The following is a 27,352-nucleotide window of genomic DNA, read 5'->3' on the forward strand; positions in this document are numbered from 1 at the left end:
CGTCGTACAACCATACTCACTCACTCATTTAATTGAAGCTATTCTCCAACTGTATTCACTGTAACATCCAGCCAGGGCGTATGCTTCTTCCAGTTATCAGAATGCAGTGTCCTAATTCAGCAGATCGGCCCAAGACAACAGACGTGACCAAGCAAATGTACGTAGACCTGTACTCTTTGTCACGTCCTCCTGTCATGCGGTAATAATCCAGTCTTCTGAAGGTTAATCAATTACTATTAATGAGTGTTCAGTTAATAAAATTATGAGTGAGGATCAGTAAATTTATCTGGGGAAGGACTGAATGACCATCTCATGGAAGGTCAGGCCTATACGTACTTAATGATGCAGATTAGAGACAAACTCCAGAATGTAGTCTGAAGAAAAATCTGTAGTTCAGAGGTAACGCTCGCGATTAAGTCAAGCCGTAAATACTTATGCCGTACCCATCCTATCGTATTCTTTTGGTGTTGATGAACTGGACGATACAGGTAAATTCAGGGCATTTACACCCTCACACGAAAAATCATGTCCGACAATAAATCCCACCATCCTCGCTCTTCCCTCAATCGCTTATATTTACCAATAATAATTGGAGGGCGTGGTATGATTAACGTGAAGGCTCTTCGTGGTAGAATTGTTTTGTGCACTTTCGCACACATTTATTTGTCTGATGATCATCTTGTGAGGTATGTCGAAACTCGTGATGAGAAGAAGGCATTCCACACTTTTCTTAACCGAGGCAAGGATGTAGGACATAATCTCAACATCAGTGTTGATTTTGTTGATGGTTCTGTACTGCTGGACGGTACAGAAATGAGTGTCAACCAAGCGAAGTGCCATATCAAGGGAATACTCTCTGAACAACTACTGCATTTTATGTGCAGTGTGTGGAGAAGATCAGCAACACTGCAGAGTCACTCGCTTGGATGAAGTCTGCTGGCCTGAAAAATGAAACAGAAAGCTTTCTGTTTTCTGCTCGGGACCAGACACTTCCCACTCGAAACCGTCAATGTGTAACCTTGCATCAAAATGAAACTATTGAATGTAGGTTATGCAATGAATGAAATGTGACTGTCCAACACATTGATTGTGACATTGTCACTGGAAACCAATCTTTGGCGTAAACACAACGACATCTTGTCATGGTTCGATCATTTTATTACCGCCTTTGCCATGCCTGTGGTTTCACCTCAGAGGTCCATTCATGGTACGACACAGAATATGCAGAGGGCGTTATGGAATACGATAATTATAAAAAATCATTGGAATAAGCCTATATACAGCCTCTGACCTATCAGGGCCAACAAAATGACATTGTCTGTTTTATAAATCCAATGAAACCATTTATATAATTTATATCGCTTACAAAATGACCCGCTTGAATCCCCAGTACCAAGTCGCATTGGAGAGGCGAAATGTCACTTCATTTCCCAACTGTCTTACACAGCAAGGAGGCATCGGCAACATTGCACGCACGTTACTTATGGGCTCAGAAATGGGCTCCACACATTGTACCAATGTCGGGAATCGAACCAGGGTCTTCGGCGTGACGAGCAAACGCTTTAACCACTCGGCTACCCGACCACCCCTACTTATAACGAGGGCGACTTTGTCAACAGAGAGGGTTACCATTACCCCACTGTAAGGTATATATAAGTACATCGTCTTTAAATAACAATGTTTATTCAAAACATATTTTGAGGAATGAAGACTGAATGGTGATAGCATGTGATCTAAAGACATCGAATAGGTTGAGTCGAGTAATGCAACTGAGTTGAGCACGACCAAGAGAGACAGTTTGTCACATAATGAACACACGAGTAATGATTCATCAATTGCACATCACGTGCCATTATTGCACAAGGTAACAGATTTGCACGATGCAACAAATACTAAACGAACGAGGGTTTTTCCCAGTCCGATCAGATATTGCAAAAGTCAAAGGTGGGGACCACGCCCTCCCGTGGCAACACTATGTGCTTCCGTTACGATGGAGCTAAATTGAGGGCACAAATTGCAATGGGGAGCATGTAGCCGCGTCCTCATCCAGATTCCAAACATTACACCATGAATATCACATGGAAGCCTAAAAGTTAGTTCCATCTCTGTTTCAAACACTCAACCACGAACCCTATTCAGGTACATTCACTTCTAGTCTGGCTAACAATGTTTCTACTTTATGCCAGCCAGAAGAAAATCCTTAACATTACTCAAATATCTGAAAAAGAACAAGCGTATTATTATCTCAGGGATGCCACAATCACCAGCAGAAAAGACCCGTCCATCCAGGGGTCACCGAGAAGGGCAAAAGGGAAGACATCTTGGAGCGCCATCTCCATCCTCCGTTCCAGAACCCCACAATCCACGTGAACCCATCACGACTTCATACCCAGTTCTTGAGCTGAAGATCACGACTTGGTCCAACTGGAGTGACTCAAATATTAATAAATGGAATTGCTGAGGACTAACCGTCAGCTAACCATCTGCCAGGAATTCACTGGCCATTCTGAACTTGGTCTTCATTACTAGTAGTATAGCTTAATTAAATTGTTGTCCATAAAGTTGTACGTTTCCTTAGATTCTATTTACCTCTCCATTCCAGGAACAACCATTGCTATATCCGCCACCACCACCACTACCATCATCATCATCATCATCATCATCATTATTATGGTGTTCCATTCAGTTTGCCGGAAACACACTGTACTCGACTTGAGCATTTCAACCTGGAATACATGAAACACCAACGACCAAAACCACAGGGTCCCACAGGGCCCCTCAGGCTCCCACAGGCACCTACAGTTGTAATTCATCGTCACTGAACACATACACACGACGCGGGCATGAGATTGTCCCGTCAGAGGCCGGCCTGAGGGGGAAACCTGTCTATCCTGAAGGGGGTGAGGCTGTAAGAGGGCGTCTCCCCACACGCCAGCTGACCCAGGACCTTGCCCACCACAGGGGACAGCTTGAAGCCATGACCTGGGGAGAGAAGATATACACGTATATCATATAACCCATGACCTGGGGAGAGAGGATATACACGTATATCATATAACCCATGACCTGTGGAGAGAGGATATACCTTTATATGTATATCATATAACCCGAATACCGAAGATTTCGATATGAGATAGGTGAAATGGGGTATGAGGTTTAATGTCGCGTTCCGTGTATACGACTCGTGCCGAAATTGAGATACCGTGCCGCATTTTAACATGAATACCCCACTCAGACATTGTATACCCCTTCTGTTAGCCCCTTTATGCCGAGCACCAGACAGGGTAACAACAAGTTCCATCGTTTAACGTCTTTTGGTATGACGCGGCCGGGGATCAAACCCCGGAACTTCCGCTTTCCGATCGGACGCTCTACCACTAGACCACGGAGACGGCACACGCTGCAGACAGACACACTATTTCACCTCACTCACCTGAGAAGCCGGCACCGAGGACGATGTTGCGGGAGCCGGGGAGGTAGTCAATGACGGGGTGACTGTCAGGCGTGTTCTGAAACAGTGTCAGGGTAAATCGGGCTTCAGAATACATACATTGTGAATAATTGTCAAGTTATTCTGCAACCAGTTTTCTTCACAGCTGAAAAAATGTCGGGTAAAGATTTGTAATTTCCAGTAACAATGTTTTGAATGTACATAGAAATTACGAATGTTGAATAATATACCAGGAGAAAGTATTACTGATGAAGACGGGCAGCATCCTTTAATCTTCTATCAGGCAGGGAGACTGACTTGCGCGTTATTCACATTTGTCAATTCCAGAAGCATATGTAGAATTGTGCGTTGTGAGAGCGAGTTTGACACCAATACATGGAATCAAACCAAGGAAAAGGCTACGCTACCGCCCCTTGTGTTTCGAGTACGTTTACTTGTTTGTCGTTTAACGCCGCACTCAGCAAGATTCCAGCGAATGACGACGGTCCAGTATTAGTTCCTGGGGGCCAATTCCAACCCTTAATCCCTAATGGGGAGTCCAGGATGTAGGATGACATATGTTTACTGACCGTGAGGGGTATATAAGCCTATATGGACACATGGGACACGACTGTGAGATGAATTTATGACAAATTTACTTTCATACCCTTGCAGTGGTCACTTATACGTTAGGGCAGAATGAAAGAGTCTCAGTGATGTTGGATATGTGAAACTCCGTACCGTGTATATGCATGACTCCATGATAGAGGGCGCTGCCTCCAGACCAGGGAAGTGATTTCGGACGTAGGTCTTCATCAGATCAATCACCCACTTCACGTCTACCTGGTCACGTGACTCAACGTCAATTTCAGGACCGAAGTGAAGACATATCTGCAGCAAATACAATAAATTCGACATTAAGACAGAAATGACTGGATAATAAAAGTCTTCTTCACTTTCTTTCACAGCTTATTAACGTCTTGTGTGAGGAATGGTTACTACAGACCTGCTAGCCTCCGGTAACGCCACTGGGAAATAAGGAATGGTTACTGTGGACCTATAATGAATCATCTTCGGAATATCGACGGATACTAATAAAATGGTTACTGGCGACGTATTCAGCTCAGAAATCTCAACGAGGAATGAAGAAATGGTAACTAGGGATTTTTAAACAGGTAAAACTTCCCCGGGTGGCAAAAGACGTTAAAATATGGTACTTGTTGTTACCCTGTCTGGTGTTCGACATTACGGGCCTAAAACAAAGACTGGTCGGCTCGAAGTCAGTATACTGTATCTGAGTGGGGTATTCATTATTATCATAAACTGCAACATGGTATCAGTCTCTCCCTACCTTTACGTGCCTCTCCCTACCTTTGCATGTCTCCAAATACCTTCACGTACCCCTCCCTACCTTCACATGTCTCTCCCTACCTTCATGTCTCTCCCTGCCTTCACGTGTCTCCCCCTGCCTTCACATATCCCTCCCTACTTCATGTGTCTTTCCCTACCTTCACGTGTCTCCCCATACCTTCACGTGTCTCTCCCTGCCTTCACGTGCCTCCCCCTGCCTTCACATATCCCTCCCTACTTCATGTGTCTTTCCCTACCTTCACGTGTCTCTCCCCCACCTTCATTTGTCTCTCCCTACCTTCATTTGTCTTTCCCTGCCGTCACGTGTCTCTCCCTGCCTTCACGTGTCTCCCCCTGCCTTCACATATCCCTCCCTACTTCATGTGTCTTTCCCTACCTTCACGTGTCTCCCCATACCTTCACGTGTCTCTCCCTGCCTTCACGTGCCTCCCCCTGCCTTCACATATCCCTCCCTACTTCATGTGTCTTTCCCTACCTTCACGTGTCTCTCCCCCACCTTCATTTGTCTCTCCCTACCTTCATTTGTCTTTCCCTGCCGTCACGTGTCTCTCCCTACATTCACGTGTGTCTCCCTACCTTCACGTTTCTCTCCCTAAATTCACGTGTCTCTCCCTACATTCACGTGTCTCTCCCTACATCCACGTGTCCCCCCCCCCCCCACCGCCTTCACGTATCTCTCCCTACATTCACGTGTCTCTCCCTACATTAACGTGTCTCTCCCTGCCTCCATGTGTCTCTCCCTACATTCACGTGTCTCTCCCTTCCTTCACGTGTCTCTCCCTACATTCACGTGTCTCTCCCTACATTCACGTGTCTCTCCCTGCCTTCACGTGTCTCTCCCTACATTCACGTGTCTCTCCCTACATTCACGTGTCTCTCCCTGCCTTCACGTGTCTCTCCCTACATTCACGTGTCTCTCCCTACATTCACGTGTCTCTCCCTGCCTTCACGTGTCTCTCCCTGCCTTCACGTGTCTCTCCCTACATTCACGTGTCTCCTCCTGCCTTCACATATCTCTCCCTACATTCACGTGTCTCTCCCTGCCTTCACGTATCTCTCCCTACATTCACGTGTCTCTCCCTGCCTTCACGTGTCTCTCCCTACATTCACGTGTCTCTCCCTACATTCACGTGTCTCTCTCTACATTCACGTGTCTCTCCCTGCCTTCACGTGTCTCTCCCTGCCTTCACGTGTCTTTCCCTGCCTTCACGTGTCTCTCCCTACATTCACGTGTCTCTCCCTGCCTTCACATGTCTCTCCCTGCCTTCATGTGTCTCTCCCTACCTTCACGTGTCCGGGGTATTCCTCGCTAGGAAGGCCGTAGATAGAGTAACCATCGCAGCAATTTTCTTCAAAGAATGTCGGTAGTTTGCTAGCGTGATGACTACCCGGCTGCCGCTCCTTCCAGTACAGCACACAGATACGTATAACCTGGTACACAGTCAAGACGTCAGTACAACACACAGATACGTATAACCTGGTACAGTCAAGACGTCAGTACAACACACAGATACGTATAACCTGGTACAGTCTAGACGTCAGTACTACACACAGGTCCGTATAACCTGGTACACGGTCAAGGCGTCAGTACAACACACAGATACGTATAACCTGGTACACAGTCAAGACGTCAGTACAACACACAGATACGTATAACCTGGTACACAGTCAAGACGTCAGTACAACACACAGATACGTATAACCTGGTACACAGTCAAACCTGGTACACAGTCGTACAGAGGTAAACACTTGTATATCGAATGGTACATATGTACAGTGGTATCGTATACACGCACGGTAATATATAGTGACAATGGTATATATTTACTGACGCACAGTGGTATATTGGTATGTTAGACAGGACACCCGCCATTCCCCAAACAGGCTTATTTAGGCATTCATTACTTAGTCACGCACAGTTGACAAGAGGTACCTTAAGTGGAAGCTTGACGCCAAATGGACGAAGTATCTGGGACGCCCAGGGACCTGGACATATGATCACGCTTCTACCCCGGTAGGTGGCGTTAGGCGTCTCCAGGGTAACAATATTACCTCGTCTGATATTGGTTACCATGGCACCGTCGATAAGGCGTCCTCCATATTTCTTGAACATTGTCTGAAACATTTTATTAGTATTGAATTATTTTCACTTTGAGACCGTGGTCAAAGACATATGGGTTGGGTAAAAGTCAACAGAACGTCAGTGTGTTTACAGTATTATAGTCACCCTTCGAGTCGCGTCGCCACGGTTTTTTTTTGGTTTTTGATGTTGTTGTACGGAGGGGGTACGGATAACAAATCCAGCCTCGATTATCAAGTGTCTAACATCTCCATTTTATCAAGATATATACCATGTATATCTGCCACCATAGCGTCGTTAAGGAAGTGACGTCACCAGCTTTATGTACCATAGAGCTAAATCAGCAGAGGCCAACCAATCAAAATGCCTACTCTGAACGCGATTTCGGCACAGATCTACATTCAAACTTGTGGCCTCGTCCAAGTGAGCGTTCGAGATACCGTCTTCTCAGAACTTAGTGAGTGAGTGCGTTGGGTTTAACTCTGCTTTAAACAGTAGTGTAGTTATCAGCTACTCTCAGCTGAGTGTGGGAGGAAATCCCAACGCGATGGACCAGACAATCCAGTGATTGACATAATAATCATCGGTCGGCCTGCAGAAGACAAATTCTGACTCGGAACTTCACGGGACACTCATGAAAGAACGGTGTAGTTTTGTTGGATGTCTATTGTTGACGTCGTGTCACGCAAACTGGAATCCAAATTAAGGTGTAGTTGCATATAGGACCAGGGTAGAAATCGTAATAGAAAGGATATATGGTACACTGCATTATTGAGGATGATCAACCTGAGGTATGAGATACGAAATCTGAGACCTTCTGTGGCCAAACCTCTGACAACGCGTCTAGAGCTGCTATCGAGGGCAGAATTTGGAAACTAAAATAAATTGATTTTTTTTTAAACGGTTTATCGATATTTTATATTTGTGTCATTGTCTTTTTACGAGTAGTAATGCATGAAATAGTACGCATTATGTCGACACAATGTGTTAACTATGTGTTCTTTCATGACATTTGACCGTTTGGGAAATAGGAATCGCCGTAAGTCCGATCTTCATAATGGATGACATGGGCGGATACAGCTTTTTTGAAAGGGGGGGGCGGGGAGTGTGCACAATTAAGATAGAATTTCATTTAACTACCTGGTATGCAAGGAGCGCCTTGTCGGCCCGAAGAATGCCCCCGTCGGTGTCGACGATGGCAGCGAAGTTGTCGGGGTATGCCAGCATGGGGTAGCGACGGCGGAAGTCGGGTGGTGGCAGGTATTGGAACGGAGCGTCGTTCCGCGTGAGGGAACTGACGTTATCCTTAAGAAATACACCGTTATGTTCCCCTATAGCCAGGTAACCAGCGGGCCTAGAGAAATAACAGTACATCGCATCGTACAGCGCACTGGTTATCACGGGGTTAATATTAATGACAGGTTCACCTAGCCTCAACACCTCCCATCCAGCCTCTCTCCTCGCCTAAACACCTCCCACCCGGACTCTCTCCTCATCTCAACACCTCCCACCCGGCCTCTCTCCTCACCTCAACACCTCCCACCCGGCCTCTCTCCTCACCTCAACACCTCCCGACCGGCCTCTCTCCTCACCTCAACACCTCCCACCCGGCCTCTCTCCTCACCTCAACACCTCCCACCCGGCCTCTCTCCTCACCTCAACACCTCCCACCCGGCCTCTCTCCTCACCTCAACACCTCCCGACCGGCCTCTCTCCTCACCTCAACACCTCCCACCCGGCCTCTCTCCTCACCTCAATACCGCCCACCCGGCCTCTCTCCTCACCTCAACACCTCCCATCCGGCCTCTCTCAACACCTGAACACCCCCCACCCGGCCTCTCTCCTCATCTCAACACCTCCCACCCGGCCTCTCTCCTCACCTCAACACCTCCCGACCGGCCTCTCTCCTCCCCTCAACACATCCCACCCGGCCTCTCTCAACACCTGAACACCCCCCACCCGGCCTCTCTCCTCACCTGAACACCTCCCACCCGGCCACTCACCTGAACACCTCCCACCCGGCCTCTTTCTCCAGTTGCCGCCAGATGTCGGTGGCTTCATGCATCATCTCTGTGTAGAAGTCCTGGGGGTAGGCCTTGCGGGTGATGCGAGACTGGCCGTGAGAGCTGCCTCGACTGTGTGGAAGCGGGAACTGTGAGAGAAGTTTTCCGTTACAGAGTGTTTACACTTTACAGGAAACCGGTGAAATAAGTTTGTCTCTAAGGACTTCAACTGTTCTACTTGAACCCCTGAACACCGGGAACTGCACGCCCACGAAACGATTGTCGTAAGCTTTAATCATCTATCTTATGTCTCGCTTTAGTAATCACAACAACTTCATGGGAACGGGAAAGTTGCTCACTTGTTTGTATGTTTGTTGCTTAACGCCGCACGCAGCAATATTCCAGCTATATGATGGCGGTCTGTAAATAATCGAGTCCGGACCAGACAATCCAGTGTTTGACATCATCAGCATCGATCCTTGCAATTGGGATCGATGGCATGCATCAACCAAGTCAGCGAGCCTGACCACCCGATCCCGTTAGTCGCCTCTTACGACAAGCATATTTCACCGTGGAGTGAGTGAGTGAGTGAAATTTTACATCGCATAGGCACTATTGTAGCCGAGCGGCGATGAGCAGAGAGGCCGGGAGTCAACAAGGACAGTAACGTACTATAAATCTTGAAATTAACGCGAGCATGAATTAAATGAGAAAAATACGAGTGGTCTTTGCTCGCATTAGTAAACATGGCATTTATATCATTGACAACAATAGGACTTTTAGGATAGCAGAAATACCATGTATTCCACATCACTGTTTATTGAGCAGCACTTGTAACAAGGATATAAACAATGCCATTCAAACACTAATAATATTATTACATTATGTGAATTGTCACTGCTAGGGTCAAGACAAGAGTCCTACTCACTGTTGTCATCACTGATCACACCTGCAAGTCAAGACAGACGCCATCCACGCAACACGGTGTCTTTGTTCTTTGCGACTGCGTCAAAGGCCGACACGTGCCAGCCAGCCATTATATGACAGTGTTAGAATTAACCAAACCCTATCAAAATTTATACAATGTCCACCACAGAAGCTCTCGCCTACACCAAATAAACCAGCAGATCAGGCTAACTCCTATAGGCCCATCTCCCTAACCTCAAATCTCTGCAAAATAAAGGAACTTATGACTAAAAATAGGCTACAGCACTACCTAGACCAAAACCACATCATAAACCTCGACCAAAGCGGCTTCACTCCCGGCTTCACAACTCTCGATTACCTCGCCCGACTAGAACAGGATATAAAAACAGGACAGCTAAACCAGCAATACACCATAGGCATATTCCTTGACTTCTCTAAAGCTTTCGACATGGTTTGGCACCACGGGCTAATACAAAAACTAAAAAAAATAGGACTAAAAGGTCAGATAATAAACTTCATCCAAGATATCCTAAACAATCGCATAATAACCGTGGGTATAGACCATACGCTATCGGACCAGTGTCCCCTAGAAAATGGCACTCCCTAGGGCAGCATCCTCAGCCCAACCCTCTTCAATATAATGATAAATGATCTATTCGTGGGCTTATCCCCTAAACTAAACACTTCAAAATTCGCGGATGACGGAGCCTTATGGATCCGCACAAAAAGCATCAAAACGGCAGAAAACTTTATCCAAAAATCTCTGAATAAAATTCAACAATGGGCAGACAAATGGGGCTTCTCCCTGAACCCAGATAAAACAACAGGAGTAGTATTCAAACATGAAAACATGAAACCTACCTACCCAATCCTCCAGCTAAACAACCAAACAATCAAATTCCAAAAACAAACCAAATTCTTAGGACTCATTTTCGATGAACACCTCACCTGGAAGCTTCACGATCAAAACCTAAAAACTAGATGCAGCAAGGACCTAAACACATTAAGATGGCTCTAACTGGGGAGCCTCCAAAGATACGCTCCTCTCACACTATACAGACAGCACTGATTAGGTCAAAACTGGACTACGGCTGCGCCATATACAATACCCTAAAAGACTCTGTCTAAAAAACTTGACTCAAAATATACCAAGCACCCAACTAATTACACGCACCCAACATGGCACCTCCTACACCTCACTTCAGGCCCTTACAGGGGAAATGCCACTAAATCTCCGCAGGGAACATCTAAGCTTTAATTTCTGGTCCGCATCCCAATCAAAACCTCTCATCCAAAACTTAATTTATCAAAACATTAGCCACAAAAAAAACAAGCTCTAGCTCGCAAACACCCTTACTCACCCCAATATCCCAAAGAATAACTAACTCAAACACCAAACTCAAAATCTTAAACAAAACTGCAAAAAATCAAATATCTTCACCCCTAAACTCAAAATACCCAATATAGACACAACGCTAGCTAACCAAATAAATAAACAAACCGACCCAAACATAGCTAAAACCACCACACTTGCATACATACACGAAAATTGGCCGAATTGGTGTCACATATACACGGACGGATCTTCAGACCCGATCTCCAACCACACAGGCTTCGGAGTCCATACCACACAACAAGTTATATCCACACAATCTTACCGACTCCCAAACAACCAATCTATATTCACGGCCGAACTTATGGGCATGGCCTCAGCCCTGCATAACCAACAATCTAAAAACAACAATAAATCCTAATTCTCACCGACTCCATTAGTGGACTACAAGCCCTCCAAAACAAAAATATAAAAAAACACGACCTAAATTAATAAACCAAATACTTAAAAGCTCTAACGACGTAACAAAAGCAGGCAAACAAATAACCTTCTTGTGGATCCCCGCCCACGTAGGAATTTTCGGCAACGAAAGCGCCGATAAAGCAGCTAAATTATCTCTCAAAATACCAGATATAAGCTTAAACCTACCCATCTCAAAATCAGAAATTAAAAATGTAAACAAACAAAAAATTACCCAAAAATGGCACAATCAATATAAAAACTCAAATAGCCAAATCAAAAAAGTACTCAGGAAACCACTAGCCAAAACTAAAATCCTACACCCCGCTAAAAAAATGACAGATTAATTACAAAACTCCAAACAGGACACACAAATTTAAAATACACACCACAGGCAGCTCCCCCGACTGCAAACAACCAGAAACCGCAGAACACGCACTCATCCACTGCACTCAATACCAAACACACAGAACCACACTACAAACCACCCTCAATCTAAATAAGGCTCCTACTCTAGATGAAATACTAAACCCTCAAAATAAACTAGACAACTTTAAGGCCCTAGGCGTATTCCTAATCAAAACGGATCTAATTAAGCGCATCTAAAGACTTATTAATCTACCAATCCAAAATCCAATAAACATACAAACACCCACCTCACCCGGCTCCCTTAGTTCCCTTCTCCATCCCCTTCGGCATTTATTCTAAATTTAAAAATTCAAAAAATTCAAATATGAACAACCCTTAAAAGCCCCCTCTTGGGTTTCACACACCACTTTGGCCCTCTTCGGAATACACTAAATGACCCGACCAGGCCCGTGTGCGAAATACGCTGAAGTCGGAAAGCGCACGTTAAATCTCCTATATCAGTCAGTCAGTCAGTCAGTCAGAAGCACTCGGGTACAGATAAGGCCTGCAGCTGTTGTGCCATGACTTACACTTGACTTCACCCAGTGGGTGTAGGCCTATAGATATGTTCATTTGAAACACTTAAACACAAAATAGTGCCACGGCAATGAGTGAGAGAGTGAGTCAAAAGTTAACGTCACACCGGCAATATTACAGCCATGGTGTGACGAGTGAGTGAGTTGGGCTTAACGCCGTTTGAACAGTAGTCTTGTTATATCCGGGCCTTGTACGCCAGTCGGTTACCTGATCGAAAAAGTTTCCTCGATAGCATACACACATTCAAAGTAAATACGTTGTCGTGGGCATTTAGGTCAAGCGTGCGAATAACAGTTATGAAACAAAATTTACCTGTTCTAACAGCAGAGTCTTCTTCCCCCTCTTGGCCAGGTAATAGGCAGCTGCCGACCCCTCCACGCCTGCCCCGACAACCACGACATCGTATACTTCATCAGACATCGTCGACGGTGAACGAATCTATCAGAACGTAGCTGCAAAAGTAGGTTACACGAGACTTGTGCTGGCCATTGGGTATCTGGGTCGCGTATGCCAATTTTACCGCGCTGTTGTGAAAAGTGTGGTTCGTCTCGAGCCATTCAGAGAGAGTGTTTACATAAATAATCCCCAACGACAACGAGCTGGGTGTATGGTCCAAAGGGCGCTGTGTATGATGGGTCATGTGTGTTGGAATCATACTGCTCAAAGTTTGCTGAGCGTCACCACTTTCAAAGGTATTAGTTGAATTGTGTGCATCTGTCGAAATAGCCAAAGACAATATTGAGTGCGTAATGTTTAATGAACAAATGTACGTTGCCGTGCGCCACACCGAGACAACAACAACATGTGACCAAGAGTCAGATCGCCCGTCCTGAAAAGAGTGAGTGTAAGGCCAAATGTAGACATCTTCCTCAGGCAAGGGAGTTTACTCACTGTGAAAGTCCAGTAACCTCCCTTGAGAAATACGCTGGAATTTCCTAGCTCGATCGAAGCGCCACCAGTTGCTGTTGAGTTATGTCCCTTCTAAGTCCTCCTATTGATCAATCAGATTCCACCTCTAATATCATTTGAATTTACTTCAAACAAATGGCCGGCACCCAGTCAAGACGCCCCTGATCGAAAATCAAATTATTTGTAATAAAACGGGTGTCTCCTTACGAAGGGCATCAAATCACGCGAGCACCTTGCTTAAAAACATCAAAAGATTTGGAAAAAATGTCGACGCCCATTTGACGAAACACGTGCTCTGCAAACTCTGCAATCGACAGAAATCGGCAGGGCAGTCGCCATGTTGTTTATGAACCGATTTCGTTACGTGTTTTTGATTGGAATGTGCATAGACTCGCTAGTCCAGCCAAAATATTACTCCATAATTCGGTATAGGTGGAAACATGATTTGTATTGTCAGTTAACTTCAGTGCCTCGGGAATACGAACAAATCTTAGAGGCCGCTGAAGCGAATATTCATCTTGTGATGCCAGCCACTTCTTGATGTGATGTAAACTAATATCAAATTTCCCCTCCTTTTTCACAATGTGATAACTTTTACAGGGCCAGAAAAGGAGGCTGGATGTTTCGTATTAAAATAAATACTATGCTTTCCATCCATCAGCAGGCATTGTTATGTGAGAAATGAAGCCTAAACGATGTAAATAGAGCTTAAATATCTATCAACTGCATAGCCTATCATAACTACAGAGACGGCTCCTGGGGCAGAACCGGCCTTCTTATATCATCATCAAAAAGGTACACTGCCGGATTCGCCATATAGAATAATCAAGGGTGTGTTTTTCTATGATGGCAACAGTTCTCTAAAAAATGTTATCTGAATGTTTTCTCCACGTTTTGAAAACTCACTATTTTAAACCCATAGAGTAGAATTGGTTTTACCATTGCATCAAATAGTAAGTGTTGGTATTTCAGTGAAAGGTGTAACATACGCACTTTCATGAAAACAAACACGGCCTCAGTAGCCTGTTCGCATAAATGTTTCATAGTAAAGTTAAAGGAATAAATTTTGTGAAATATAATGCCAAGGTACTTATATTCATCAACATGCTCTATAGCTGATTCATTAAATATGAAATGATCACGTTTATTTTCAAATATCAATATTTTATTTTGTTTTGAAAGTGTTAATTTTTTCCAAGATTTGCAATATTCGTCAAAAGCAGTTAGTTGGTTGGTTGATTTGTTGTTTAACGTCGCACTCCAGCTTTTTCCAGCTATATGACGGCGGTCTGTAAATAATCGAGTCTGGACCAGACAATCCAGTGATTTACATAATGAACATCGATCCACGCAATTGGGATCGATGACATGCATCAACCAAGTCAGCGAGCCTGACCACCCGATCCCGTTAGTCGCCTTTTGCGACAAGCATAGTCACCTTTTACGGCAAGCATGGGTTGCTGAAGACCTATTCTATCCCGGAATCTTCACGGGTCTCAAAAGCAGTTAGTGAATTTTGTAGGGCTTAGAAGTTGATATAAAGATGGTTTCATCGGCAAGTAACAGTATCAAGCATGAGATTAAAATAATCTGTATCTATACATACACCAACACATTAGTGCTGTTTTAAATATATTATGTATAACCTGCTTTATATATGGTCTCTCGCAATTCTTGTAGAATGGCTAGTGGACTTTTATAATAGATGGATATAAGTATATGTATATATTGCTGTACATGAGGTGAGACCCAAATAAACTGTATGTCTGTCTGACCGTTTTCTGGTAAGCACTACTGAGCCTCCATATCATTGAGATACGGAGAAAACAAAATGTGTGTAAGTATTTCACCTTGCCTCATACCCACTTAACATGGAGACTATTCTGAACAATTCCCTGCAGCGGAAACATATGATTTACTTCAACTGTACATGGATCTAGTTATTTGAAATCAATGCATTTACCACCCATGCTTTGTGATAGTCAATCATGTCCGGTTTTCCAAACGCTAGCAAAGTTTTTTTGAAATAAACAAAATAGTTTCTTTGTTCTTGATTTAAGTACATCTATTCGGCAATGAAGAGAATAATCATCTGCAAAATAATCCTTTCTAAAGCCAGCTTGTGATTTGGACAAAATATTATTGGAATCTAAGAACTCATATATACTATTGTTCAATATCCTAGTGAAAAGTTTTCCAGACAATTTATTGGACTGATACGTCTATAATGTTCTGGTTCTTTTTTTTATCACTTCTAGCTTTATATACTGGTTTAATAATACCACCAAGCCACTGCTCTAGAAATATTCCATGACTGAATAACAGGTTAAACATTATATTTTATAGATGCAGGCATCATTATAGAAGTAGATATTCATTAATGCTATTATCTTGTCCAGGGTGCCGTTTCACGAAAGCCTCTTAGCGCTACGAAACCACGTCGTAAACCACCTCTTAAATATACTCAACAACAAAGGTTCCTGTGACACCAATATTTTAGTGTATTTTTCAAACAAGTAAAGTTTGGTTTTCAGTATTGCAGTACATGTATGGAATCAAGTCACAAATGTGGATAACACATTTTGGAGAATATCAGAATGCAGATAATACTATTTGATTAAGGTTATCATTTTGGACTTCTAACAAGATGGCGGATGGGCGAAGTCTCGCGTCGAGAAAGCTCTCACTTTGTTTTAAAATGTAACTAAACCAAGAAGTGATATGCCCCATCTCAGTACACAACAGTAGTACTTGAAGTCCTACTGTGTTAATGGACCTTTATGTTTACCCATATCGCCCCTGATTGGGAACCTAATCCCTGTTCTACCTGCCGAGTCGGCTAATGAGAGGTCACATCCCATGTAAACAGTCATGGCGACTAGCGGCCGCACCGACCACCAAGACACGAGACTCCATCATCCAGACTACGCAGAACACCAGGGTGAAACACAACCATGCTATAAACAGGTATCTTTTCACAGCCTACCTACAAACTTACCTACCAGTAACTTTGCACAGACACCGCCAGCTCAAGTGATAAACTCAGCTACCCCAGCATGGGCACAGACCCTATTTGTTGAAATGAAAAATCTGACAACTATGACTCATGGTATTGGGGCAAGGACTTTCTGATGTTGAACATAAAACAAATGTGATCGGTGTTAGAACTGAGAAGATAGAGAAGATAGATAAGTAGATTGCTAATATTGAAGGAAATCTAACTGAGTTAAACTCCAGACTCAACTTGACCATGGAGGAAGTGTCCTCAATGGAGGGTCATGTGAACACTTTGAATAGTAAACTACATAATGTCAGACAGCTTCTGATGAGACACACTATGAGGTGCATTTACTGGCAGGCAGACTAGATGATTGTCAAACTGATGGGGACTACTTCCATGGCAGAATCCAACAATTATCACAATAGAACTGTGAACTGAGAGAAACTATGTTACAACTTCAGTGTCGCACAATGGAGAATAACCTGGTGTTTACAGGGTGTACTGAATCTGAGAGTGAAAACATAATAACTACATTAGACACAATTGTGTGTAACACGCTTGAGATAGAGAAAGACATTAAATATGAGAAGATTCACAGAATGGGGCCTAAACAGAGACAAGAGGAGAGTAGAACTAGACCTGTTCTTGTTGTGTTTGACTCCAAAATGGACAGAGATTTAGTAAAGAAAAATGCACACAAACTCAAAAACTCCAGCATTGGTATTAATGACCATCTACCCACTAAAATAATCCAGAGAAGGAAGGTGTTGTGGCCAAGATATAAGCAGGCCAAGGCAAATGGTAAACAGGCAGTGATTGTGAGGGACAGGTTGTACATAGAGAACAGAAGAATCTACCCAGACAGTGACTATCATGATGATAACACTGGAGACAGGCAATGTGAGAGAGATTATCCGCCTTTGAGAAGTAACAGAGAGACACCTAACACCCTCATATCTCCACCAGCAACAGTTCTACCTGGGAATAGGCAAGGTACAGTGACCCTTAGGGGTGTCAAGGAGGAATAGCAACAAACAACAACAACAGTAATAACAGGTGTGACACTAGTACTCACAACAACAACAGTACCATAATCAACAATCCCTATAACATGACTGAACTGTGTATAAAATTTATTAAAGTTTGTGGACTTGCATCCAAATTGATAAATCCTGACTTCTCTGATTTTATTGATAATTTGGATATTGGTCTATTTGCAGAGACAAACTTAATGATATTGATACTATAAATCTGCCTGTTTGATGTGTACACCGAGAACAGGAACTCATCAACAAGATCAGGGGGTCTGGCTGTTGTTGTGAAAAAGCTTATGTCTCACCTGGTCACTGAAGTAGGGACTAGTTGTGATTGTGTCCTATGGATAAAACTTTCATATAAATTGCTTAAAAGTGACAAAGATATTAGGATGAGTGTACACCCCCCAGAGGGATCTCCCTGTTATGATTACAGCATGTCTGCTTGTTTGGAAGATGATATCTTAAAACATAGAGATAACTTTGATGTAATGTTGGTTGGTGATTTTAATGCCAGAACCAAAGATATCAGTTATATAGTTCATATTGAAAGTGTTATGTCAAAACAACTGGGTATTCCAAATGATATAATCAATGAAGTAGATGACATTGATTGCTTATCTGACCTAGGCATTTGAGATACAAGATGTTCTAGTGATTCAGGGAGAGTAATTAATCACGGACATACACTCATACACATGTGTAAAATAACTCTCTGTTTATTGTAAATGGCAGAGTGGGTCAAGGTAAGGGTGTTGGGAAAAATACCTGTAAAAATTGTAGTGTCATTGATTATACCGTCTCATCTCTAGGCACTTTAAAATATGTTTCTGATTTTGAAGTTGGAAGTGTTTATCCTATCTTATCTGATGCCCATTGCACTCTGAAATTGCTTTTAGAATGTGAATCAACAAATGTTAACAATATCACAGGTCAAACCCAATCAACAAGGGACATCTGTCAATCAAACTCTGAAATTGACACTGACTCGACGTGCATCCCGAGACGCTGGGATGAGAGGCACGCAGACGATTTTGTACAATCAATTCAAAACAGTGACATTTCTTGTATGATCTCTCACATTGATTCCTTGGTGCTCGGTGATATTTGTAATGACGATATAAACCTCACTGTACATGATATTAACAACATTTTATTCCTCACAGCAAAATCAGCATTCGGCCTGAAGCATGTCAATAGAGGTTATCACGCGAGTGTGTTTTGGGGATGGTAAATATCCTGCATTAGGAATAAACCTTGTATTTAGCGAGCCTTGGCTCGCTAAATACATAGTGTTTATTCCTAATACAGGATATTTACCATCCCCAAACACACAAGCGTGATAACCTCTTTATCATATAATGTCATTCTTTAGTTCTGTGCTTCAAAATCGCCTTCCCTCTTTCACAAACATTACCAAAACATTGCGAGTTTTCCAAGAATGCGCGCATTAATATTTATTTCGTCACAGGGTAAGTGATGTGTCAGTCGGACAGTGACAGTAGCCAATATAGTTCGAACTGAAATCTGTTTCTGATACAGTGGCAAAGTAACATATACGCAAAACAACTATTGTTTTTAATTGCCTTTCGCGGCAATCCATCGGTCTGTCCGCTAGAGTAACTGCCCTTTGTCAAAGGGAAGCTACTCTAACCCTAGTCTATGAGACGTCACGGCCACGGTCAGACGATGTTGACAGTCGGTCGATCTGTCCTGTCATAGTTAAGAAGTGTAGTCAGATGTACACAAAGCGACAAAACGAAACAAGGTAACAATTCAAACATATTTCGGCCAAATCCAACTATTTTAATTTGAGGAGAAGGTTTCAACCCGCAGAGGTCTACAAGCATAGATGTGCCCTCGCAAAATTGTTCGCGAAATTTATATCTCCAAAGTTGCCAAAACTTATAAAATGCCTTAAGTATATTACAGTTAGACACTGATTTTCAGTATATTAGACTGTTCTTTTGATAATGATAGCAATTATCCCTGTAGTTTATCCAGATTCCCGATGGTTAATTCTGACTCGATCGCCGAATGACCAGGGCGACGCCATGTTTGTTTATAAACAGTGAAAATAGTCCCTACTTGACCTTTGATATTTGCATCTATATCCGCATATGACCCCAACGGATATCGTTTTTATCCGTTGGCTTTATCCTGCCGAGAAACCTACCTATTATATGATAAATCATGGTATCCGCCGGCGTAGACCCGGATGCAATAGATCAAAGCCCTGGTTCGGACGCCAGTGTAAGATAAGTAGGGGACGGTATCACCAGGCAAAACGGAATTTTAATAAACATACAAGTTAACAAAACAAAATTCAACTTTTAAACAGTAGTCGACGTTATAAAAAAAACTTCTCAAATTCTATAATAGTCATCACTTCAAAAATGCAAAACAAAATTTCTAATTTACGGATAAATGACACCCGCTCATTTTGGAAAATGTTACCTCAAAAGGGTAATGATGCAAATTTGCCAACTATCGATACATTTTTTGACTATTTCAAAAAACTAAATGCAGATATTGTAGACTCTATCCCTGATGATTTGACTGATTTTAATATTAATTTTTGATGTCAATAATTGTAATGATATTTTAAACAATGATATAAGCGAACAAGAAATTGAATGCACCATCAAACTACTAAAGAATAACAAGGCATTTGGCAAGGCTAACATTATCAATGAATATATTAAAGCTTCGGTGCCAACATGTTTACCCTTGTATGCCAGACTATTTAATCTTATATTTGACACTGGGGTGTTTCCCGAACAATGGTTAAACGGAATTATTCGTCCGATCTACAAAGGTAAAGAAAGTACAGATGACCCTGGAAACTTTCGCCCCATAAGTCTTAGAAGTTGCCTCGGAAAATTGTTTACCTCAGTTAAAATATTAAACGATTATGTTGAAAGTAATAACATTCTGTCAGAATCACAAGACATGGCTACATCACAAATGATCACATTTTTACCCTGTATGCAATTATTGATTTACTAAAAAATAGAAAGAAAAAATTGTACTGTGGTTTCGTTGATTTCCAAAAAGCTTTTGACAATGTTTGGCGTATAGGTTTATGGGAAAAAATATTAGCACAAGGTATTGTTGGAAAACTCATTCGTATTATTGTTAATATGTACGATGGCATTAAATCATGTGTGTGTTCAAACGGTGTATATTCAGAGCAATTCCCTTGTCTTATTGGGGTCCGTCAAGGAGAAAATCTGTCCCCAATATTGTTTTCATTGTTTCTAAATGATCTGGAAGAGTTTTCATATTCTCAAAACTGCCCCAGGATTTCTATTCAATCTCAGCCACTTAACGGTCTGTTAGATCTCTCCGTTGTTTTGTTGGCATTACTATATGCAGATGATACAGTTTTGTTAGCTTTTAATCATCAAAGTTTACAAAATATGTTTGATATTTTTTCACTTTACTGCAGAAAATGGAGATTGCATATCAATACTAGTACAACAAAAGTTATAGCTTTTGGTGGTACAAAAAGAGACAAGAGTAAACATATATTATTAAATGGCTCACCAATCGAATATATCACTGATTATAAATATCTTGGAATTGACTTTACTAATAAAAACTCTTTCAAAACATCCATAAAAAAGTAATACATTTAATTTATCCACAAAATGTCAATTATATCTCTTCGATGCTATGGTAAAACCATTTCTATAATATGGTTGTAAAATCTGGGGTTTTGAAAATTGTAAACAAATTGAATCTGTTCACCTTAACTTTCCACGTAAATTACTTCCCATTAAGAAAAGTACACCTTTATACATGTTGTATGGAGAACTTGGAAGAGTACCTTTAAGTAATTCGAATTCTATCAAATGCCGAATGGTATGTTTTGGGGCTAAGGTCTTATCTGGCAAAGAACAAAAGTTATCAAGAATTCTATATCAAATGTTATATAATGAAGTCTGTACAAACAATAGCTGTAAAAAATGGATAAAATGTTTGGAAAGTATTTTCAATGAAACGTACGGGATTCAGTTTCTATTGGTTAAGCCAACAAGCAATTCCTCCTTATATATGTCCTTAGATCTATCATGTCGTTAAGATTATCTGATATAGCAACTCATACATGGAATGCAGAGATTACACATTCTTCTAAAGGTATCACATATCGCATATTTAAAACTGAACTCGTCCTTGAAAAGTATTTATAGAATAACCCACGAGGTACGAGTGATTACGGAAAATATGTCACGAGTGAAATTAATGTCCGACATATTTTCCGTAATCACTCGTACCTCGTGGGTTATTCTATTTATTACCCATATTCATATTAAAGACATGTTTCAAGAAAAAAACAATCAACTGTCGCCGATCAAGACGCAGCTCTTTTATATCAATCCGCGTGTGAAAAAACACTGTCCACGCAATCCAACCGCATTACTCAATTAAAGTGTTGTTACGCTTGAAAAATATAGTTCTGTTAAAAAATTGTAAAGATCACATTATTGCAGTTATATTTCTGTCCGATTTACACAGCATACACTATCTAGCATTGATAAAGAAGACAGGTTTCCAAAAAGGTTCATCAGGTTTTTTAATCAAAGCTTGTTTTGACAAGATCGCGTCACTGACAGACAGCCCCCGTCATGCATCGGCAGTTACATGCATTTCACATTGAGAAGAGGAAACACGGAAAACCTGTCAATTTTTTTATGTGTCATTTGACAAAAATGTCAAAACCTATAACAACAACATAGATGTAATATTCAGAAGTCTTGTTTGTTAGAGAAAAGTTACGAAAAGAAGCTAAACTTTGAAAAGTACGATTGCTGTCACAGTGTCGGAATGAATGACCCGACTTGACCCAGATATGAGACAGCCGAAACCAGGAATGACAAGAGAACCGGTTACAGTTTAATCCGGACAACAAGTTTAATTAACATCGTAAAAAAATAAATGTTATTAAGAAACTCTGTACATTCTGTAATGTCATTATGAAAACTGTAAAATCTTCCATGTAAACCATCCCGCCATCTGATATATTTACTGTTTGCAAATTTGTACCTCATATGCCGGGGATCCCGGCCTGAGCGTAAATAAAGTTTTGTTCTGTTCCGTTCTGTGATCTGTCGCTGAACCAAGGTCGGCAATCGCAATACAACTAATTTTCCATTTGTAACTCTCGAGAAAGTCATAGCAGCGCTCATTTCTTAAAACTTGTAAATAAAGAAACACACATTCACCTAAAAACGGTTATTTAAGGCTGTTATAAACGGTGTTCTGTGTTATAGTTTGTTTGTTGTTTAACGCCGCACTCAGCAATATTCCAGCTACATGACGGCGGTCTGTAAGTAATCGAATCTGGACCAGATAGTCCAGTGATTGATATCATGAGCATCGATCCACGCAATTTAATTGGAATATAATGACATGCATCAACCAGGTCGGCAAGCTTGACCACCCGATTTCCGTCAATTGCCTCTTACGACAAGCATAGTAGCCTCTCACTGCAAACATATATTGTGGGCAGGTGGTCGTGGGAAATGGGAATGGACACTGCATTGCTGTGTTCATCAGTTCCCCAAATCTTCTACATGCACATACGGATCGGACATACCTGTCATGCGCTTCATCAAACGGGTTCACAAACACGATGACACGATGATTCTTGGAGGGTTTTGAACAGTGGCCGGTGACATTCCGCGCTGTGCATCCGCCGTGGGCCCGCGTCATGAATGAATGCAACAAAGCCGGAGGCTTTCCGCACTGTACACACGTGGTACCTCATAGGTCACCATTGTCATGAATAAAAAGGGGTGATTGTGGTGACCCATGCGTAGCCCTTACCCGCTGTGTATACACTCAGTAGTTTATTCAGTAGTACGGCCACATAGCTAACACTGAGTGCTGGTAAAGCTATAGTAAGGTAAATATCTTATTATAATAATCTAATACTTGAATACATTGTTGCCTATGGTTGACACAGAGTATTGCCGTGAATGAGCGAATATTCACCCTCACAGAACGAGACGACGTGGGACTACAGACCGTACGTAATGCATTTATGTGCTGTTGACAATGATAACTGTTTATTTCAAGTACTACAAATACAGTAATTTTCCAACCCTGAAGAAAATTTGTAAAGAAGGAATCTCGATCATACATTACGTAGAGTTAGTAGCACCAACTTACACCCATATAGTTAGTGAGTGAGTTGGTTTTAACGCCGCTTTTAACAGTATTCCAGTCATATCACGGCGTGTCAGCTAAATGTGGGAGGAAAGCCCGAAGTGATGCAGGTCTCAGACGTTTACCACTTCGTTGAAACCCACGAGCACGGGTATCGTGCTGACAAACCTAGAAACATAATCGGGGCGAACCCACAATCATAGGTTTCTGGCGTGCCTAAGGGACGCAACTCTGCACAATAATTACGACTTCGATGACATTGTCCTAGTTTGTCATCGCTGTCATTGTCGTCGATGGTGTCTTAGAACTGCAACTGGTTGGTGTGATGGGAGCGACGGCGGCGTTGGTGGAACTACACGAGGTTGGTACAAATACTGTACAGTGTGACCAGTGATAACTGCTTTATCTACAATGTCACTATTGTATTCACATGTGGTACTTGGTTGGGATAAAACGATTAACGTGACGGCATTAGCATGGTTTGATACTATACACATAATATTGCCATATTGTATATGAGATATTGAGAAAATCATGTTTCGGATGAAGTGCTAATAAATTCAAATGATGTTTCCCCTTTATCTGTTGTCCTTTATCTACTCTGAAATGAGTTTGTGATGCAGCGACACCTGTTAGTATACTGAACCGCAAAAGAAACGTCACCATGGATAGATGTATGAGAAACCTTATTTGTCCAAACACTGTAAACATACTTTGTGACATATTAAAAAGATGAAACTTGGCAAAACTGATCATCAAGGTTGAAATTAAAGTGTCAAATGTTCTTAAAGTGAAACGCAACACTAGTCTCTGAGAAAATGGCATCACAAGTCAGTATCTCGTTGTCCGCCATGTGCATTGATGACTGCCGTGCAACGTCGATACATGGAATGGATGAGGCGGTTGATGAAGGCCATAGTTACTTGAGCCCACACTCCGAGGAACGACTGACGCAGTTCAGCTGCAATTATCGGCGTTGGTCGGACGTAATACAGCCGTCTTTGAATCTCGTCCCACAGGTGCTAAATTGGATTTAAGTCTTCAATCTTTATTTCAAGTACTGAAAAGGCCATAGGCCTATAGTACATATATACATATAGCAATGTCTGCAATAGGAATTACATATATCGTAAAAAAATATCACATCTATAATGCAGAGGATCTGATGTTCATTGCATGATATATATACATTGAAAGATATTTTGTGACTGTTTCATTTTGGGATGACATGAGGATGTAAAATTTGTCTATTCTAGGATTCAGATAAAAATATTTATGTATGTATTCTTTTCTGATATTTGCATACAATGGACAGACTAGCAAAAAATGGTATTCATCTTCTATCTCTTGGCAAGTACAATATTTACACAATCTGTTTTCCCTTGGTATCGCTAAATGTCTACCTTTTTCTATTAGAAGGTCATGGGAACTACATCTGAAACGGTATAGTGCTGTTCGGAATTTCTTAACATTTATATCCAAAAGATATTTTTCGGTCAGAATGAATGATTTAAAACAGGTGTAATGCTTTAACTTATTATGTGAGTTTAGTGAAGAGTACCACTTTTGAAAATACATATCTTTTAGCCTTTGTCTTAAATTATATATGAAACGATCTGGTACTGTTACATGTTGCTCTCTCCAAATGTCCTCATACCCGCAAGATTGGAGTATCTTTTTGACACCCGAGGCCCAGTTATTGTTACCTCTGCTATCGTAAAGAATCATTATGTTATAGCATTTCTTTGGGAATCTGGTATTTGGCATTTTAAGCAATTTTATCCGATATTTTATTACTTTTATGTAACTGAATATATACATTGGATATCACATTATACACAAATAGATGTACCTTCTCTATTGTATCATAGTTCTCTAGGCCCCAGACTTCAGCACCATAGAGTAGAATAGGACTGATCTTAGTGTCGAAAATCTTAGAGAATGTTTCAAAGCTAATATTTCCAAGGGGTTTTAGGTTTTGTAAAATGCCAATTAAAATCTTTTTGGCTTGCAGTGCGGCTTTGTTGCAATGCAGTGACCAAGTAAGTCGATTTGTAAAATGTACCCCCAAATATTTGTAACTTCTTACAACCTCAAGTTTTTCACCTTTATATAACCATAATTTCCCTCCATTTTTGAAAACTATAACTTTTGTCTTATCGATATTGACCTTCAATTTCCATTTGTTACAATAATACTCAAGTTAACTTTATTAACTTTTGAAGTCCAGGTACTGTGCTCGAGAACATAACTATATCATCAGCAAAAAGGAGTAGGAAAAGTTTAATAGTTTCTGGATGGAGTTGGATACCCTCGTTACAATTTTCAGATATTTGTATCGAAAGTTCATTCATGAAAATTGAAAACAGGAATGGACTTAGAATACAACCTTGTCTAACCCCAATATTACAGTAGAAGGAATCAGATAAGGTGTTATTGTTTCGAGCACAGACCTTCACATTGTGATATATACAACATAGTAATTAACCAATTTTAGTACTGATACCTTGAGATTTGTAAAGGGACCACAACATGTTTCTGTTAATTGAGTCAAACGCCTTAGCAAAATCAACAAATATAGCATACATTTTTTCTCCTTTTCGCGCTAAATATCTCTGTACAAGTGTCTGCAATACAAATACATTATCAATTGTAGAGTATCCATGCCTGAAACCGGCTTGTGCTTCATCTATCTTATTAAAGGAATCTGTCCAAAATACTAAACGTTTGTGTATAATACCGGTAAAATTCTTACTGAAAACACTCAAAAGAGTTATACCTCTATAGTTGTTGGTGACATTAGTTGATCCCTGTTTGTGCAAAGGAATTTCTATCCCCAGAGTCCACTGTTCTGGAAAATAAGTCTTTTCAAGCATAACGTTAAAAAGAATTTCAAGGTAGGGGAGGAGAATATCGGACGAATATTTTAAAAATTCAGGATCTAAATTATCTTCACCAGCTGCTTTATTGCTTTTTAAGTTTGCAATGCTTTCTGAAATTTCATTTCTTGTTATAGGTGAATCAAGAATATCTGAAGTTAACTGACAAAAAGAGTTATCAAATACATTCCATTCGTCGATATCAAAACATCTTTCCTCGTTCTCTGTAGAAGTTGAAAACAGATCCCTGAAATAGTAAAACCAATCATCAATTGGAATATTGTTTTGTGTAAAACGATTAGTATTTAGCCCTTTAAGAGTGGCCCAAAATTGTTTAGAATCGCGTATACAATGTTCAAGTTTTTCCTGTTTCTCTTTGAAAAAAATCGTTTTCTTTTCTCTGCATACACTATTATATTTATTTCTAATATAATTATACTCATATAATGAGTTATTATCCTTTTTTCTCCTAAAATTGTTTAAATATTTACATCTTTCCTTTTTGAGTAGCTCACATTCACGGTCAAACCACTGTTGACTAGATGTGTTAGAAGTACACACTCTTTTCATGTCGCTTGCTGCCCTGCACAAGGCCCCTCACATGTATCTAACACTTTCGTCTATATTGTGTAACACTTGTGTCAACAGCCTTTTCTAATAAAGAGTAGCATTCACTGCTCAACAAGTTATACATAAATTGGTCAGCTTTATCATTGACCCAAACGAATTTGGAAGCCTTCTTATTACCATGAGCTTGCACGGGTTGTCTGCACAGAAGTATATAAGCTCGCCATGACAGGAAGATGA

General features: G+C 41.3%; 1 protein-coding gene and 1 pseudogene across 1 annotated transcript; one reads left to right on the top strand and one right to left on the bottom strand.

Moving 5' to 3' along the window:
* Nucleotides 1–1,167: 1,167 nt before the first annotated feature.
* Nucleotides 1,168–13,022, bottom strand: LOC139456462 (peroxisomal sarcosine oxidase-like). The gene is made up of 8 exons (XM_071238189.1): nt 12,861–13,022; nt 8,885–9,033; nt 8,022–8,235; nt 6,735–6,917; nt 6,086–6,232; nt 4,172–4,321; nt 3,434–3,509; nt 1,168–2,982 (listed from the first exon to the last, which is right to left on the bottom strand). Exons 1-8 carry the CDS (start codon nt 12,966–12,968, stop codon nt 2,858–2,860), a joined length of 1,152 nt encoding a protein of 383 aa, XP_071094290.1. The 5' UTR covers nt 12,969–13,022; the 3' UTR covers nt 1,168–2,857.
* A 3,906-nt stretch (nt 13,023–16,928) lies between these two features.
* Nucleotides 16,929–21,688, top strand: LOC139455061 (uncharacterized; annotated as a pseudogene).
* The last annotated feature ends 5,664 nt before the right edge of the window (nt 21,689–27,352 follow it).

The sequence above is a fragment of the Haliotis cracherodii genome, unplaced genomic scaffold (genome assembly GCF_022045235.1).
Source record: "Haliotis cracherodii isolate W230 unplaced genomic scaffold, xgHalCrac1.p SCAF_11, whole genome shotgun sequence".
Lineage (NCBI taxonomy): Eukaryota > Metazoa > Mollusca > Gastropoda > Lepetellida > Haliotidae > Haliotis > Haliotis cracherodii.